The sequence below is a fragment of the Meriones unguiculatus genome, chromosome 11 (assembly GCF_030254825.1).
Source record: "Meriones unguiculatus strain TT.TT164.6M chromosome 11, Bangor_MerUng_6.1, whole genome shotgun sequence".
In the NCBI taxonomy this organism is placed as follows: domain Eukaryota; kingdom Metazoa; phylum Chordata; class Mammalia; order Rodentia; family Muridae; genus Meriones; species Meriones unguiculatus.
The window spans coordinates 20,086,199-20,105,576 of NC_083359.1; the positions used below are offsets into that span (position 1 = coordinate 20,086,199).

Below are 19,378 nucleotides of genomic sequence, written 5' to 3' on the forward strand. Positions count from 1 at the left end.
CCCTATTTCAGAATAGGGTCCTTCCTATTTCAGAACTCTCTGTAGCAGGAACCATGCTCGACCTAGATGCCAATCCCACCTGTGATGGCCATTGCTCACGTGACCTTGAGTGAGACCCAAACCTTTCTGGGCCTCACACTCCTGTTCTCTACCATGAAGACAGTGGTTGCCTTTGCCACGTGGTTCACATAATGTAAATTTGTTATTGGGACTGCAGATAGGGCTCAGGAATTAAGAATGCCTGCTGTTCTTACAGAGGACTGGAGTCTTGTTTCTAGCACCCCATCAGGTGGCATGTGGAATCAGCGAACTGCAGGTGTGTCTCCAGCACAGTGTGGCAAATCTTATATCGCATTTCACCACAAACATAAAATTGCATAGATGAGTCTGTGCTTCAGAAATGCTATGAGACTTAAAGCGCCTGTGACAAAATCAAAAAAGCACCTAAGTTGTACAGTGTACAGTGTGAGTGTGTGAGTGTGTGTGTGTGTGTGTGTAAACACCTCTCCCCCAGGTAATTTTATTTTCCTTTGTGTTTTTTGTTATAATGCCATAGCGATCTGATTCTCTGTTTGAATTCCAGGACAGCCGTGGGAAGAGGCAGAGCTTGGCTCTACCTTGCTCTCATGCAAAAGAAACTGGCAGATTATCTGAAAGTCCTCATAGACAATAAACAGCTCTTGAGGTATTGCATCCTTGTGTTTGTATTTACTTTGTAGTTGCAGCATAGGCTCTAGGTCATTGTGAAATAAAGGAGACAGAATGTTCATAGCTGAGATCCAAATCAGGAGTCTTCAGTGCTCTGAGGCAAGGTTTGAAGTGTTTCTTTGTTGAGCCCTGGTATCTCAGAAGCACTGTAAATGAGAGTCACAGGACTTCATTTTGAAATTCTGAAAATAATTCTCCCAAAATATTAATACTTATAAATTGGTAACTGGCAACCCATTCAATTAAGTTTCAATAGAATGGTATTTATTAGACTAGATGATAGCAAGAATAAAATAACTTTTGAATTAGGGACAGTGGATAGTTTTTAAATAAAATAACATATATATGTCATTTCATATGTATATACAATTTTATCTCCAGTTTGTAAAATACATATTTCTTAGCACTAGTGAAAACCTAAATAGTGGCCATCACTGAAATTTATGATTGACTAATTCATTATATTTATGGTTGTATAAACAAGTAGCCATTATAAAAGAGATTTTCTCTAGACTGAAAATTTATATAACAGAAGTCTCTATAGTGTTAATTCTCTTGTCTAGTTCAGATAAATTCTTTATATCATGGCCAAGACCTAGATTTTTCAGAATTTTCAAGTCATGACTTATTGTTAAACATAACTTGTTTTGATTTTTGGTTTTTCTTTCCTTTTAAGTTTATTTACTTATTTGAGGGTTTGTGTGTACCATGGCACATATGTGTAGGTCAGAAAACAAATTGAGGAAATCAGTTCTCTCTTTCTTTCTTTCTTTCTTTCTTTCTTTCTTTTTTTTTTTTTTCTGAGGGGGCCAGTGTTTTGTTTTTTGTTTTGGTTTATTTTGTTTGTTTTGATTTTGATTTTTTGAGGCAGGGTTTTTCTGTGTAGCCCTGGCTGTCCTGGAACTCGCTCTATAGACCAGGTTGGCCTTGAACTCAGAGACCCACCTGCCTCTGCCTCCCAAGTGCTGGGATTGAAGATGTACTCCACCACAGCTAGCGCAGGTCTCTGCTTCAATCCATTGGGTTCCAGAGATCAACTCAGATTGTCAGCCTAGGAGGTGCCTTTGCCCACAGTCACCTCCCTGGTCAGTCCTGGTGACCTAATGTTTCAGATAGTGAATTCCATGTACGGAGAGAAGCCAGTGAAGCCATGGGAGCCTGAAACAGAATGATAGGAAGACAGTAGCCAAGAGTAGCTGAGAAGATCCAGATGGAGGAGCCCGATAGGCAGCTTTGCAGCTTTCTGTCACAAAACACATGAGAGAATCAGATTTTAAGAGAAAGAGCTAAAGAGATGTCTCAGTAAATAAACTGCTTGTTGTGCAGGCATCAGATTCAGTCCCCAGCACCTATATCAAAAAGGTGGATTTAGAAGCTGTATTTCATGCAGACAAAACACCCATACATACAAATAGAATAAAATGATAAAAATAAAATAAATAGGCCAGCGTCTGAGGACAGGCACCTGAGGTTGACCTCTGGCATGTGCACACATGTGCATGTACACACATGCGCATGCACACCCACACACATGGTCCCACACAAATGTTTATGTATATGAAAAAAAAAGGTTTGGCTCACAGTCTCAGAGGTTTCAGTTCATAACTGATCCTTTTGCTTTGTGCCTGTGACAAGGCAGCATGTCCTCTAGGGAGCATATGGTAAGTAGAATAAAAACTGTTGACTTCCTGGCCAGAAAGTGAGAAGAGGACAAGGAAAAGGTCACACCCCTTCAGGGCACACACCCAGTGACCTAATGACCACTCAGTTGGTCATTAGGGTTTTAGCAGCACCATGCTAGGTAGCAACATTACCACGTGGATATTTGAGAGACGATTAGGGTCCATCGGCAGCAGAAGAGGAGGTACATGACTTGGTGGGAGAAAGGAAACTCCCTGAGGGTCCACTTCTCCAGGGCAGGCCTGGAAGCCAGGTGGAAGCCTAGCAGTGGAAAGGCAGGAAGGCCGGGATGAGGGTGAGTCGTGTTTCAGAAAGGTGCTTCTGAGCAGCTCCCTGACCTGTCAGTCTCTTGCAGTGAGTTCTATGAGCCTGAGGCGTTAATGATGGAGGAAGAGGGCACGGTGATTGTCGGCCTGCTGGTGGGACTCAATGTTCTGGACGCCAATCTCTGCTTAAAGGGAGAAGACTTGGATTCTCAGGTAGGAGGGAATTTAGGCTCTGACGGGGTGAATCAGGCCAGCAGTTTGTTTTACATGAAGTCTGCAAACGTACTGAACCTAAGAAAGGGGCAAAAGGCAGGAGCCCTTTGCTGGAAGTTAGGGCAGGCTGCCGTGGTGGGGATGTCTCAAGGGAGAGTGAAGAAGTAAACACAGGCAGAGCCAGGGATGGGGCTCAATTGGTAAAGTACTTGTATAGCATACACAAGGCCTTAGGTTTGGTTCCCAGCACCGCATTAACCAGGCATGATGGTGCCTGCCTGTAACCCCAGCACTCTGGAGATATAGCCAGGAGGACCAGAAGTTCAAGGTCATCCTCAGTACAAAGCAAGTTCAAGGTCAGTCTGGTATATATGGAACCATGGCTCAAAAAAAAAAAAAAAAAAAGAGAGAGAGAGATGGGACTGGAGAGATGGCTCACTGGTTATGTGCACTGGTTGCAAGCTGGACGTGGTGGTGCATGCCTTTAATCCCAGCATGTGGGAGGCAGAGGCAGAGGGATCTCTGTGAGTTCACACACACACACACACACACATTATTTAATAAAAATAAAAGTACTGTTCTAAGCATGGTAGTACATACTAGTAAACCAGGTATTTGGGAGACCAGGGCAGGAGGATTGCAAGACTGAAACCAGGCTGAACCATTTAATGAGACTGTATTTCAAAATAAAATATAGAGATAGAGAGATAATCTTCAGGAAGTGTGTATATGTGTGTGTAAAAACTTTTATTGGCTGTGATTTTCTGTATTGGTCTTCACCTGTCGCAAAGGTTCTCTTGATAGGGGTGAGGACTACACGATCTGGGTATAAGAATGAATATTTAGACGGTAGTTAGGGACTTTGCTGTGGTGGTTCCTCTCCAAGATCCATAACTCCACTAGCTCTGGGTACTTGGCTAAGTTTCCGGTACCTATTGCGGAATTTCCTTGGACCTGCCAGTGGGTAAATAAAGACACGGAGACTTACTAATATTTAAAAGCTTAGGGCTTAACTGGGCAGACTCAGCTAGCTCATCCCATCTATTGTAGCATGTGACCCACCACGGGGCCAGTTCTTTTACCTCTCTCTCAGCTCTGTTCATCTCTTCCCGTGTCAGAGTGGCAATTCCTCCTGTGTCTCAGTTCTTCTAGAGACCCTTTCTCTGCATGGAAGTTCCCCCTCCCTGCTCAGATACTGGCCATCAGCTCTTTATTAAAGCCAATCAAATACATGTCTAGATTTCCTTAGGCAGATGAGAGAAGGTGTGTGTTTACAAAACATGAGGCTGGTGATGTGCCGCAGGGAATTAACAGTTGGATAGAGACGCCCACCACACCGTGCACCCAGCAAGTGCCAGGCATGGTCCCCTCTTGTTGAGTGGGTCTTCAGTTCAGCTAGAGAGCTGGTGGTCACTGCCAAGGCATGTGTGCCACCACTGCACCCTTAGGGTTAGCGTGCCATGCTGGTCATTGTTGTGGTTCGTGTCAGCCTTTCTTAGAGCATCCAGGACCACATGCCTGGTGCCACCACGGACAATGGGCCGGGCCTCCCATATCAATCAGCAATCAACAATCAACAAAATGCCCCATAGGCTTACCCATTCCTCCATTCCTTTCTCCTTCCCACTCCCTCTTCTCTCTTTTAAAATTACTTAGTACCCCGAAACCTTTGTTCCTCTTTATAAAAACTCCTTTGGATGCACACACAGTAGTGGCATGAACATCGTGAATTTCAAAGCTTACAAGGTTTGTGGGAATGAGGACCGCCATGTTTGATCTAAGCCTGTGCCCTTTATTTCAATCAGGTCGGAGTGATTGATTTTTCCCTCTACCTGAAGGACGTGCAGGATCTTGACAGCGGCAGAGAGTGAGTATTGAGCTGCTCGCAGCTCTTCACCAGCTGGCGAGATGCTGGCTTCCTTTGCTTTGCAGTTTTAGCTCTGTTGAGGGCCTTTAATTTCAGAGGTGAATCTGGTGGCACCCTCAGAATAGAGCATGCGTGTGCAAGTTCCCCTGTTATATACAGTCTCCTCTGCCCATCGCAGTCCACGCCCCCTCACCACAAGAAGCTGCTACAGTCACTTCCTTCCAAACGTGGCGGTGGGGGGTAGGAGGGGGGTGTTGCATATGGGTGGATGCGTATGCCACAGCACACTTGTGGAGGTCAGAGGACAACTTTGTAGCATTGGTTCCCTTCGGCATGCTCTACCCACTGAACCTTCTCCGCTCACTTCACTTTTATTTGTTTTATTGAATATCCAAAACATCTTGAGATTTTCCTACCAGTAAGGGGATAGTTGAACCAATTATGAGACATCTGTAGTGCTTGTGTGCTATGCAGACATAAAAGAGTAAATTTCAGCTATGTGTACAGTAGACTAAGAAAAATGCCAAAGAATGATGAAATGAGAAAAGTATGATACCAGGGAACATACGTATCCCTTTATGATAAGCCAAAAAGTTCAGTACTTGGTGCATGACATATGTGCCATGTTTATGTTAACTAGATAGGATGGTTGTGTGCACGAAAAGGACAGTCTGCAAGCCACCACTGTGGGTTTCCTTGGGGAGCAGCATAACGTGAAGAATAAGTAAAAGAAGGAAGAAACAGCAGCAGAAAAACAAACCCAGCACCTGTGGTATGAAACAGTGTGGGATGATTTCACCTACGTGAGCCACGTGTGTGAAGGGATGTTTAAAGAACTTGCAGGAAGGGCAGTGAGATGGTTTCGTGGGTAGAAGTACCGGCTGCCAAGCCTGACAGCCTAGATTCAATTCCCCAGACCCACATGGTGGGTGAACTGACAAGCTGTGTACACACATGCACACTCACACATACACAGAAATGCTTTAAAGAAAGAGCTGGGAAGGTGGCTCAGTGGTTAAGAATACTTGCTGCTCTTTGAGAGAACCCTCATCTGGTGGCTCACAGCTGTTTGTAACTCCAGTGCAGAAAATCTAACACTCTCTTCTGGTTTCCGTGGGTGTTTGCATATAATGTCCACACTGAGAAACAGGAAAACACATATTCGCATAAATTTTTAAATGATTGAATGTTGTTGTTGTTTTTTTAAGAAATCAGTCTATCATAGAGAAGGCTCAACTGTCCAATGTTGAGAGCTCTTTTACTCAAACCTCTCTGGCCTGTAGATTGCTTTACTCTGTTCTGGAAAGTCTTTGTTTTCCTGAGAGCATACCTCCTTTGCTTCAGGATAGTAAGAACCAGAGCCATTGTGTGTGGCAGGCAGGTATGTTCATTGTGCACAAATGCCCAGTGGCTTTCTGTCCTCCCCACAGTGGCCAGGAGTCAGGGTGGCCTTGCTGCAGGATCGGGCAAGCCCTGCTCTCTGTGTAGCTCTGACTGTCTCTTGGTCCCTACAAGGTCTTCAGAAGGTTAGGGAACAGTTATAAATGATATGATGTGACTTTAAGAAGGTTTTCTCTTTGTGTGCTCTTTTTGCAAGGCATGAAAGAATCACTGATGTCCTTGATCAGAAAAATTACGTGGAAGAACTTAATCGGCACTTGAGGTAAGGCTCGCTCCTCTTCAGGGCCAGTTACTCAGTCGCCATGCCACAGAGCTTTGCAGGGGAGCCACTGTTTTAACTGTCATAATGTAAGTTTTGTCCAAATGGAGAGACAAGTTACAGCCATTTGAGCCACACTCCTGTGAGCAGCCTCAGAGAAGACTGCTTCCTGATTAACCGCTTTGGGGGGATCTATGGCTCTGTTTTGTGCTGTTGCACACCAGAGAGAGAGAAATAAATACACAGAGCCTGGAGCCCTGCCCCGCCCCCCACAGCCTTGGGAAAGGGAACAGATAAAACGCCATGAGAAATGAAGGAAGGGGCCTTCCTAAGGCTGTGACCCTTACATATAGCTCCTCATGTTGTAGTGACCCCCAACCATAAAAGTATTTCACTGCCACTTCATAACTGTAATTTTGCTACTGTTATGAATCGTAATGTAGATATTTTGGAGGATAGAGGTTTGCCAAAGGGGACCCACAGGTTGAAAGCCGCTGGCTAGAGCAGTAGCTCAGTAGTTAAGAAGGCATATTGCTCTTCAGGATTCTGTTCCCAGAACCCACCTGGGGCAGCACTCAACTTCCGGCATGGGTACCTGCACGGATATGCACAATGGGTGTGGGGGGGGGTGCGCGCACGCACACTCTCGCACACACGAATTCAGCAGGGTGAGAGATGGCATACATACATGTACTTGAGTTCCTTAATATAAATGCTTATGTTTTGATCATGTGGAAAATAGGTTAACAGAATTATCTACCTCTTCCAATTATGGGGAAAATTAATCGAGGTGATATATTTAAAATGCTTATAGCAAAGATGGCTTGGTAGATAGTCCAGAAACTTAAGTCCTGCTCTTGTCAGAGGGCTTGTTGTTATCACCAAACCTATTATTTCTTGTTTGCAGGTTCTTTGCATTTTTATATTTTTTCAGTATAAAGAGTGGTTTAAAATATTACAGAAACGGTTGACTCGATAACTTAAGAGGTTGAGAGCTGAAAGTGAATAAACTGTAATTAATTAAAAAAAAAAAAAAAAGAGGTTGAGAGCAGCTATTGCTCCTGCAGGGCACCCACATGCTAGCTGATAACCCCATTCCAGGGGATCGAACATACTCTTGTGTTCCTTGTGTGCACACATGTGGAGCACAAGTCTTCATGCAGGTAGAACACTCATACACATAAAAAGTAAATCTTGCCTGGGTATGGTGGCGCACACCTTTGATCCCAGCATTTGGGAGGCAGAAGCGGGTGAATCTCAGAGATGGCTCAATGGTTAAGAGCACTGGCTGCTTTTGCAAAGGCCCAGAGTTCGGTTCTTGGCACCCATAGAGCAGATCACAACATCTGTAACCCCAGTACCAGGAGCTCTGACACCCTCTACTGGCCTCCTTAGCTACTAGGCACATAGAAATACATACAGGCAAAACACCCATATACATCAGGCAAATCTTTTTAAAGAAGTGAAGAGCAGCTTAGATATCTAGTGTCAGCTTCTGACCTACGCATGTGCACACACAAATAAAAATAAATAAGATAGCCTGAGGTAGCTCAGTAACCAATTGGTTTCCCAAAGTGAGGGGAACAAGGACTATTTCTAACAGGAACTCAATGACTGGCTCTTTGGCCTCCCCACCCCCCAAGGGAGGAGCAGTCCTGTTAGGCCACAGAGGAGGGCTTTGCAGCCAGTCCTGAATATACCCGATAAAATAGGATCAGATGAATGGGGAGGAGGTCCCCCCCATCAGTGGACTTGGAAAGGGGCACGGTGGAGATGAGGGAGGGAGGGAGGGGCTGGGAGGGAATGAGGGATCGGGACACGGCTGGGATACAGAGTTAATAAAATGTAACTGATAAGAAAAAATAAAATTTAAAAAAAAGGATTAATATAGGAAAAATAGCCATAATAAATAAATAAATAAATAAATAAGATAAAAATAGGCAAGATTTCTCAGCAGGTAAAGGCTCTTGATACCAAGCCTGATGATCTTGGCTAGGCATGGCAGCACACAGAGAGAATTAACTCCCATGAGTTGTCACTGAACAACTGTGGCAGGTGACCCCTGCCAAGCAGGTAAATGTAATTCAGTCTTTTTATTTTAAAAGTCTTAATATGAATATCAGTACATTCTGATTCTCACTATTTATTGTATTGGAGGGAAAACATTTTCTTTATTGCTGACTGAGTAGCTACATCAGTAGACTTATTTTAAGGATAAGATATATTGACAATAGTTTTTCATTGTTATTTTTAGTGTGTGTGTGAGTGTGTGTGTGTGTGTGTGTGTGTGTGTGTGTGTGTGTGTCAGGAGTCAGGGTCTGTCTACATAGTCCTGGCTGTCCTGGAACTCACTATGTAGACCAGGCTCTACACAGTGAGGGACCCTGCCTCTGCCTCCCAAGTACTGGAATTAAAGGTGTGCAGCACCATACCAGGCTGACAGTATCTCAGTGTCCACACACATTGAGAGTTCCTGCCTCTGAGTTCTGAGTAGCCCTGCACCTGTCCTTTCATGCTGGAAGTCAGGACTATCCCTCTCATTCATTGGTGGGGAAAACAGTCCAGGTTTAGGTTTACACTCAGTCTGTGTGTTTGTTCTCTGCAGCTGCACAGTTGGAGATCTTCAAACCAAGATAGACAGCTTGGAAAAGACAAACTCAAAGCTTCAGGAAGAGGTTTGTAACTTTTGCTCAAACAAAATAGAGTGACCCAAGGTTAAGAGAAGCGGTGTAAATTGGGCCTGGTGGCAGCAGCTCTGTCATCCCAGCTACTTGGGAGGCTAAGTCAAGAGGATTACACGTTCAAAGCCTGCCTGGGCTAGAGAGTGAGTTCAGAACCTAAGTGAGAGCAGCCTAAGAAGACCCTATCTCAGAAAATAAAGAGGGCTCCATGGTAGAGTGCTCACCTAGTATACTCCAGGCCCAGGTTCAATACACAGTACAAGAAGAGGAGACAGAAAGAGAAAGAGATGGGATAGTTGGTGCATCTGACTATAGCATCTTGATGGGAGGAGGGGAGCTAGCCTCGTGTGGAACTGCACAGGAGACAGAGCATCTGTGTTCCTCCTGTGTAGGGGTTCCCAGTGAGACATGGAAGCCAATCTTGAGGCAGGTCCCAGCGACCTCGGTTTTATCACCTCTGGGTAATGCACCATCAGGTAGATATGAAGTGGTGTCACATGCTTCCCTACCGCCCCAGAGAACACAGACTACCCCAGAGGCCCCCAGTCCACCCCTTCTGTTCTGACCTCTTGGGAACACCGATCCAGTCTCCCCACAGCATGCTCTTTCTCTGCTTTCTTACTAGGAAGAGAGAGAATGAAAGGACAGGAAGAAGGAGGGCTGAGGCCAAGGAAGAAGGCTTGCTGCCCGCTGCCCGGCAGTCTCCCTGGTGGACACATCTTGTCTCCTGTTAGCAGGAGGGGGGTTGCTCAGCCTTGAGGCTTTCCACAGGTAGTAGGAAGGAGGAGAGCTTTGAGAAGGGGCTTAAAAAGGAGCACTCTACAGTGTGGAGGCAGGAGGGCTAGGAGGGACTGTAGGTGAAGGACCCCCTAAGGTCCATTGTAGGCTGACTGCTCTCCTTAGGGGCTTTCAGGGGAGGGGGCTCAGGATTGTGTGAATTGAAGGAGACACAGTATTCCCAGGGAGTGTCATGCAAGGAGCCACTGTCGTTAGCCCACATACCTTGCTTGGCAGTCAGGCCTTTGAGGATCCATGGAAATAGGTAGGTCTTCAAGCCTCATTATAGCGTCTCCTTGTATCAGCTTCGGTGATAAATAGAATTTGTGATTTTGTTGTAGAGATTAAGTCAGTTTACTGGGGTAGAAATAGCCATGAAGCAGCTCTGGGGGAGGGGCTGGGAGCTTGGTTGACTTCAGAACAAAGCACTGCTCCCAGGCAGGTGTCATGCCTTAACTGGAGGTCTGATTATACTCTTGAAACTCAGCAGTTGGGGTTTTCTTCAACAGGCTCTAGGAAAAGACACACTTTAGATAAGGCCCCTCAGAAGGATGGTAAATAGCTGGTGGCTGTTGCCTGCTTCTTCCCTTTTGACAGCCAACACCTTCAGGGCCTCAGGGGGTCTTTCTTAGGCATAGCAGTTATTTACAAACTTCAGCCTGGAAGAACTCTGAAGGATTTTAGAAGACAGTTGAATATCTCAAGATACCTTCACTGAGGGAAAATGGGCAATTGGCCTGCTTCTTGTTCCTCCTCTTCTGCAAGCTGGAGTCTGGAGCTGGAGTAAAGAAGGGTCTAGCTTCAATGTTGTGCCATCTCCTTTGCCTCCCATGACATCCACTTACTAGACACGTTCGTGAATAAATCCAAGTTTTCTTCCCGTAAGCCACGATGATACATTTCAGGAGAGAAAGGGTTCCTCTGGGGCCTATTTCTGATGTCTTAAGTGTAATTCTTTCCTCCAAAATCTTTATTCTCCCTTGACAGTAAAATTTATTTCTGCTTATCAACAAACTGAAAATGAAGCCAGGTGTGGTGGCACACACACTCATGTAATCCCAGCACTCAGGGAGGCAAAGGCAGGCAGATCTCTGTGAGTTCAAGGTTAGCCTAGTCTACAAAGCAAGTCCAGGATAGCCAAGGCTACACAGAGAAACCCTGTCACCAAAAACCAAAAAAAGAAAAGGAAGGAAGGAAGGAAGGAAGGAAGGAAGGAAGGAAGGAAGGAAGGAAGGGAAAGAAAGAAAGAAATGGAAAGAAAGAGAAACTGACAATGGGAACTGAGGAGGTGGCTCAGTAAAAAGCGTTTGCCCCATAAGCGTGAGGAACTGAGTTGGCATCTCCAGCACCTGAGTCAAAGCTCACGAGCCTGGCACCCCAATGCTGGGCAGCAGAGACAGACAGGTCCAGGGGGCTTGCAGACCAGCAGGCCGAGCCAGAACAGCATGCTCCAGGCTCAGTGAGAGACCCTGCCTCAAAAGCTAAGGTGGAGCAATGGAGAAGACCCCATTGTCAGCTTCTGGCATTCATGTATGCATGCACAGGCAAGGGTATGTACACAAATACACGCGACAACAACAAATGGGCTGGGCATGGCAGCAAGAGGCAGGCAGGCCGGCCAGTGTGTGAAACCCTGTCTCAAGAAACAAAAACACCCTGAAATCCCTTTGTCAGTAACATAAATATTCCTCATTTTACAAATTTGGGGTATACTTGATTTTTTTTTTTTTTTAACATTACAGATGAGAGCATACCATACCTATCCCCCTGTCGGTATAACTATGTTCTATAGTCACTAAAAGCTATTCCGAATGCATGGTGCTTCTGTAGTTGTGGATATCTGTACTTTTAATTTATGTGTTTGTACATAAATTATCATTCACATGAAACATCAAATAACTGATTTTGCAATGTGGGGAAAAATTTGGAGAGGGTACAGAAAGCTAGAATGAGGTGGGTGCTACAGAGGTTTTACTGCATAGATGTCTCTGGAAGTTTGGACCATGAATTTTCTATTTAAAGGAAGAAAGTAAAATATCACACATTAAGATGCACCATAAATTGTGTAGAAGATAAGTAATTGTCAGCTCTTAATTTGGGCGGCAAGATTAATTTTGATGTTAAAAAAATGTAAGAAATCTTTCTTAATCAGCTTTCAGCTGCAACAGACCGAATTTGTTCTCTGCAAGAAGAACAGCAGCAACTGAGAGAACAGAACGAATTAATTCGAGAAAGAAGTGAAAAGAGTGTGGAGGTGAGAGGAAGACGGGACAGCTGAGCAGTGTTTTTTGCTCACACACCCCATGTTAGTCACAAGCTTGCCACTGAACCTTGGCATCATGGGAGAAAGCTTCAAGATCCCCCTAGAGTACTGAGTCCCTTGGTATAAAATGGCATCACAATCACAGATAGCCTGCACATGGCCTTCAGGATGCCTTAAACCTCCCTAGATGACCAGGGAAATGGAGGCCATCCATGCTGGTCTGGAGCAGAAAGCCTGAGTCTGTTCTGTGCAGAAGAGCGCCTTTCCCTCTTCCCACTGTGGTCAGTGAGCACACTGAGGCTGAGCCTGCACAGAGCAAGGCCCGCCGCGATTTAACTGCAACCCAGTCTCCAGACTGTAGAAAAGGCTTGTCTGAAAACAGAAAGTACCTCTTGCTGCTGTCCCCACCGTTGTCCAGGCCACCTGGATCATGTGGAACCCCTGAGACTCCCAGCCTTTGTGCTCCAGAGTTCCAGTTTGTTCTTTAGCTCAGGCTCAGTGCTGAGAGGGCTGTCTTTCTGCCCCTGGTTCCATGGCCGGGCAAGGCGTTCCTTCTCCTGTACTCCCTTAGCACTTGTTCTTCCTTCACCACAGATGCCCTGGCAGTCTGTAGGTTACAGCTCTGCCTCACCTGGTGGCCTAAGGGTAGAGATGGGGTCTGAGTCACAAGTCCCTCAGTGCTAGGTAAATACTGTATGATGGATTGAATGAGCCTTTCCCACCAGGATTTTTGCCCTGTTGTAAAGAAAATTAAACTGTTTCACTTTGTTATAAAAATCTATTGGGCTATCCACGTGGGGATAGCACACACCTGTGATTCCAGCACTCAAGAGGCAGAAGCAGCAGGATCGCAAGTTCAAGTCCTGCCTAGATATAAAGTTACCCTGCTGCACATACGCAAATCTTTGGCCTACTTGCATCCTTCATCTTTCAGGTCATTATATCTTTAAAGTCTATCATGTTTAGCTGGGTGTGATGGCACACACCTGTGATACCAGCACTCTGGGAGGCAGAGGCAGGTGGATCTCTGTGAGTTCCAGGCCAGCCTGGTCCACAAAGTGAGTCCAGGACAGCCGAGGCTACACAGAGAAACCCTGTTTCTAAAAACAAAATCAAAAACAACCAAAATAAATAAATAAATAAAAGGTAGAAAATTATTCTTTTTGTTTGTTTGTTTGCTAAGGATTGTGACTGTTTGGAAATGTAGCTAGTTCACTTTTCAAGAGTGACTCATTCTTGATGCTCTTGTTTGATTCAGATAACAAAGCAGGACACCAAAGTTGAACTGGAGACTTATAAGCAGACCCGGCAGGGCCTGGACGAAATGTACAGTGATGTGTGGAAACAGCTGAAGGAGGAGAAGAAAGTCCGCCTGGTGAGTGAGACCCAGGCCTGGCCTTCGGGAGATTAAACCTGTCTACCCTGCACGTGCATGCTGACACCTGCTGGCGCTCATGGAAAGGCAGGAGGCGTCCTTTTAACTCATGCTTACACTGCAGTTCTGTGCCATCATTGTGTTTGTCCGTTGTGGGAGTCTTTTCCAGAGGCTGTTAGGAGACCAGTCATAGGATCTGGCCCACTGACTTCCACTCTGTGCATTGGTAGCCACTGTTCCTTTTTGAACCTAGTTCTCCTGTGTGCTTTCTTGTCTTGGTTTCTGGAGTGAATGTTGTGGAGCACTGTGTCCTGAGATACCCAGGACAGAAAGAGCCACTTCAGAATGGTGGCACCTGTTCCATGATAAAGTCCAAAGTATTCAGAAGCTGCAGTCTTGCTCCATCAGGTTTCCTGGTACACAGACACAGGACAAGCATTCCTGCAGACCATGGGTTCTGTTTTCTAGTTTGGGACAACCTGGCTTCTAGGACTCTCCGCTCATGTTGCCAGATCAGTGTTCTGTTGACATGATACAGAGCCAGATTTCATTGTGCCATGAGAAAAGGGAGACAAACAGCCAGGTGCCATGCTGTACTCCCAACAGCTCAGGAGCTGAGGCAGGGGGATTACAAGTTAAAGGCCAGCCTAGGTTACTCAGTTAGAATCTCTCCAAAACTAAGACGAGGGCCAAGAGGGAGAAAGGAGGACAGGGAAGGTGGGAGGAAGAGACGGGAAAGAAGGGAGGAGAGAATGAATGGCAGTATCCCATCAGACCTTTTTCCACCTCTCGAATCTGCCTGTTCTGCAATGATTCTTAGTCATTGCCCAAGATCCCACCTCAGTTAAATATAATTCTGCCTCTGCCTCAATGATTTTCCTTGTACGTGTCATTGAAGGAACTAGAAAAGGAACTGGAGTTACAGATTGGAATGAAGACTGAGATGGAAATTGCCATGAAGTTACTGGAGAAGGACACTCATGAGAAGCAGGACACACTCGTGGCCCTCCGCCAGCAGCTGGAGGAAGTCAAAGCAATTAACCTACAGATGTTTCACAAAGTTCAGGTGAGAGCTGGCAGTCTGCCACTGCCCTCGGAATGTTGCCTTTCACTGCTGTCTTCCTTCCTGCAGAAGCCTGATCCTCAGTACTCGTGTTACTGTAGTATTTTGGGTTTTTTGCTTGAGACAGGATCTCATTGTGTAGCCCTGGCTGGCCTGGAACCCATCACATAGACCAGGCTAACCTCACACCCAACCGAGCTCCTCCTGCCTCTGCCTTCTGAATACCAGGATTAAAAGTGCACACTGCCATGCCTACTGCATATATTTATTTTTTCTTATTTTTATGTGTGTGTACATGTATATCTTTGTGAATGTGTGCATACATATATGTGCAAGTACCTGAGGAGGCCAGATATATCAGATTCCTTAAAGCACTTGTGAACTGCCCAAAATGGGTGCTGGGACCACTTGACAAACTGTCTGTTTTAAGTTTTTAATTTCTTTCAGGCTCTGGCCCATATAAAGACATAATAGGAGGCTGGAGAGACGGCTCTGAGATTAAGAGCACTGCTTGCTCTTCCAGAGGTCCTGAGTTCAATTCCCACCAACCACATGGTGGCTCACAACCATCTATAATGAGATTTGGTGCCCTCTTCTGGCGTTCAGGTGTACATGCAGGCAAAACACTGTATACATAATAAAATAAATAAACCTTAAGAAAAAGACATAATAGTGTGTGTTAGGGAAAGGGCTCTAATAGACTACTGGAATGCCTTTGAAGCGTGGAAGTATCTATGTAATAGGGTAACCTTACAGACCAGCAGCCTTGCTCTTGGCAATCACTCAGACACCTAGGCAGAATGGCCGTACCTTGCAGGGCACTAGTGCTGCTTCTGAGGGGGAAGAGGAAAAGGAGCCATCTAGAGACAGCCAGACACTTTTTGTCTCAAAGTGAGAATGAGGTTGTACACATTGCCTCTGGTCAGCTCTGTGGGGAAGGGTTGCTCATCATAGCTCCAGGGCCCTGGGAACTCCAACAAAAGTTCTGGGCTGCAGCTAAGTGAAAGAGAGAATATTTGCTGGTGGGCACATAATTGTCCGTCCATAGTTAGCCCCAAGAGAACTACTGGGAAGTTCCATCCAGACCCTGCATCCTCCTCAAAGGCCACCACGTCTGGCTGATGGCCAGTATTCCTCCAGCAGCCCACATGACCTATGAGCTGGAAGCCAACTGTCCCTCACAGTGGCCCGTCACAGCCCCATGACGGTGGGGAAGAAACAAAACACGCAGTGTAGAGTACCAACTTGGAAAAGAAACAACCACAGTGTCTGAGTAGGATCTGCCAAGACCACAGTTCCTAACAGTAGGCTTTGTTTCTGCCTTCTGAAAAGACTTTTGTGTCACCTGAGGGTGACCATTCTTGGCCACATTCTGAAGGTGTTCAGGGAATGTGTCCTTTCCGAAGATAAACAGCCGTGATGGCGAGCCTCTTGCTGGTGTCAGTTTGCCAGCCTGGCATTTGTTATAGGAACCAGTCATAAGTATTTTTCATAGCAGACTGTTGGCTCTTTGGCAGCACTGTCCCCTCTGTCACAGGCTCTGGTCGTTTCCCTTCCATGTGTTTACCGGTGAACGCCTTCTATCCTGTGCTCAGTGCTTTGCAAGACTGTGCCAGGGTCTGCGTGTTTTATTAGTGACAGATCATCCAAAATCCTAGACTTACATCGAGGAGACGGGTCTGCTTATCAGCACATGGGCCCACATGTATGCTAGGCAAGTGCTCGACCTCTGATCCATACCTCCAGCCGGCATGAGCTGCTTTGCAAGGCTCTATGACTGTGTGTAGTCTCCTTTGGATTTTTTGTTTGTCTTGTTTTGTTTTTCTGAACTCACTGTGTAGATCAGGCTTGCTTCTGCCTCCCAAGTGCTGGGATTAAAGGGTGTCCCGCCACGCCCAGCCTGGTGTTTAGTCTTACATGTTGAAGGGTCCAGAGCAGTTGGCTTCTCTAGCCCCTTCTTCTTGATGGACTTGCTGTCTCTCTGCAAACCAGCAGGCTTTGGCTGGGACACTTCCCTTCTTCCAGAACCTTGCCCAGGCAAGCAAGGACCACTGAGGGCTGCTAGCATTCTCACTCTCCCCGGGCACCCTCCTGGAGTGGAATCGCCGCTCACTGTCTTCCAGGTTTGGGCAACTGAATTTTACCAACTGCTTTGCCTAGCTGACAAGGACCACCAGCTTTCCAGCTTGTCACATGAGCTTTGACAGGGCAGGCTTATCTTGTGTGCAGCCTTCGCTTAGAGAGCAGCACTCCTGTCTTAGCTATCGTGCTGCCATCAACAGTGCCAGTGGAGATCCAGGAAGGTGGTAACCATGGGGTTTCCGTGGTGTGAAGAGATTGGGCAGTCCGTGCAGTGCAATTCACCCGTGCCATCCACACTGACTCTGCAGGGTGCTAGCAAGACTGAACTACTGAATTGAACTGTTGACTACCCAAGTGGCACCAGGGTTGATGCTGTGGGAACTCCCCACACCCTGGTGTCGGCAGTGTTGTCAGAACGCACATGCTCATTGGTTCATTCACTTTCTCTTAGTTCACAGAATGGTTTTTTTTTTTTTAAGATAGATTGATGTATTTATTATGTATACAGTGTTCTGCATGCCAGAAGAGAGCACCAGATCCCATTGTAGATGGCTGTGAACCATTATGTGGTTGCTGGGGGTTAAACTCAGGACCTTTGGAAGAGCAGCCAGTGCTCTTAACCTCTGAGCCATCCCTCCAGCCCTCATAGAATGTTTTTATTTGTGAACTTTATTATTGTTTTGTTGGGATTTGTTTCTTTGTTTTCAAGACAGGGTTTCTCTATGTAGTCCTGATTGTCCTGGAATTTGAGTAGGCTGGCTTTAAACTCACAGAGATCTGCCTGCCTTCTGCCGCCCAAGTGCTGGGGTTACAGGTTTGTGCCACCATACCTGCTTTCTTATAATTTTTTTTAAAATTAAAAATTAGCACAAGAGCCAGGCATGCCTTTAATTCCTGCACTCAGTAGGCAGAGGCAGGTGGGTCTCTGAGTTCAAGGCCAACCTAGTCTGCAGAGCTAGTTCCAAGACAGCCAGGCTGATACAAATAGAAACCTCATCAAATAACAAAACAATAAAAAATATAGCACAAGAGAGCTAAGTAATAGAGTGCTTGCCTGGCAGGCAAGAGGCCCTGGTTCCGTCGCCAACATCGCCAAAAAGGGAAAACAGGCACAAGAAAGCTGGGCACACTGCATATCTGTGATGCTTCATGTAATCCCAGCATTCCTGAGAATGGGCCAAGGGGAAGAATAGACTGGTCATATAGTAAGACCCTATGTCAGACACATACACACACACAGAACCTGAGGGTATTGACAGCAGAAAACAAACCGTCTTGTGTCCTTCAAATCTTGACAAAAGGATTTAATCACCAAAGAAGCACATTTCTACATTTTAGCATCTCAGACAGATGCCTCGTAGAGTCAGGGCATGTCATGTTTCAGTCAGCATTCAACTTCCTCCATGGTGTAATACAGCTTCACTTCACTGCAGTGAGGATCACAGTTGCTGTGGCCTTCCAGATCTGAGCATGTCATAATTTCCAGTTATTTTTTCTCTAAGCTGAACAACACTTAGCATGCTGTTGTTTTCATCAGTACTTCTCCCTGGTGTCAGCCTGTGTTCCTTAGGACTTCATTCTGACTTCCTTCCACAGCAGTCTTTATGTAGCCTGTCATTTTACAGCATGCCTCCGAGACTACAGAGTGTTCCCTTCTGCTTACAGTACAGGGTACCTGTTCTGATTGCAACAGAGTGAGTCTCACAGACGTGGCTGAAGAAACAGCTCTGCCTCTGACTGGCTCTCCAGCCCCCAGCCAGCCTCTTCTCTTCTGAGCCTCCCTTTCTTGATAGGAAACTGAGGCTGACAATGCCTCACTCTAGAGCCCTTCGAAGGGTTATATGAACTAGGAGGTATGCACAGGCTGTGAGGATGCTTGGGAGTAGAGTCCACACTGATTGAGTGAGCCAACCCTGGTACCTGCCTCTCTGCTCTTCTTCCATTGGCAGAGCTGGAGCCTTGACCTGGTTTGTCTTCCTGGGCTCTAGGGAAGAGCAGCAATTAATGAAATACTCTTGAGAGTGTTGCAGAGTACACATTAACAGTGAGGCCTGTTTGTAATGCAGAGAGGTGGAAGAGAAGTAGGCAGCTTACAGAGCCCTTTCCTTGCTTTCATAGAATGCAGAGAGCTGTTTGCAGCAGAAGAATGAAGCCATCGCATCTTTTGAAGGAAAAACCAGCCAGGTCATGTCCAGCATGAAACAAATGGAAGAAAGGTAATCACTTCTCTGATAGACAGGTCATTTACAGGGCATCTTGGGCCTAGAAAAACCACAGTATCCCCCTGAGAAGCACAGACAAGTTGGCATGACTGTCCTTCCTTGGCCCACCCTCTGCCTAAGGAAAAGGCTGGGTGCAGCAGTCTGGCCTAAGCAATGTTCAGCCAGTCAGGCTTTTGGCCAATGAGTGTCCTCTGTGGCTTTGGGACTAGACAAAAGAGTGGATTGCACTGTCACATTCAAATATCAGCTCAGCAGTAGATCAGAATAGAGTTCCATTGACTGAGAGATGGCTCAGCAATTAAGAGCACTTACTGTTCTTGCAGAGGACTCCAGGTCATTTCCCAGCACCCACACTGGGTGGCTCACGGCGGCCTCTAACACCAGCTGCCTGAGATCCTCTGCAGGCTCCAACACACAACGCACGTGTATACATGCACACACACACACACAGATACACAAAAATAAAGTAAATCTTAAAAAAAAAATGATAGCATCCCAAAACAGATGTGCACAGATGTGCT

The 19,378-nt window shown here is 46.0% G+C and overlaps 1 protein-coding gene across 3 annotated transcripts in view; it reads left to right on the top strand.

Moving 5' to 3' along the window:
* Positions 1-19,378, top strand: part of Rufy1 (RUN and FYVE domain containing 1) — a 47,288-nt gene that overhangs the window by 12,069 nt on the left and 15,841 nt on the right. For all 3 annotated transcript variants that reach the window (XM_060363769.1, XM_021664634.2, XM_021664635.2), the window contains exons 4-12: positions 584-685; positions 2,744-2,867; positions 4,673-4,734; positions 6,332-6,397; positions 9,000-9,069; positions 12,005-12,106; positions 13,374-13,490; positions 14,389-14,556; positions 18,754-18,851. In XM_060363769.1, the coding sequence (XP_060219752.1) occupies positions 584-685; positions 2,744-2,867; positions 4,673-4,734; positions 6,332-6,397; positions 9,000-9,069; positions 12,005-12,106; positions 13,374-13,490; positions 14,389-14,556; positions 18,754-18,851 (909 nt within the window). The remainder of the gene's footprint in view (positions 1-583; positions 686-2,743; positions 2,868-4,672; positions 4,735-6,331; positions 6,398-8,999; positions 9,070-12,004; positions 12,107-13,373; positions 13,491-14,388; positions 14,557-18,753; positions 18,852-19,378) is intronic.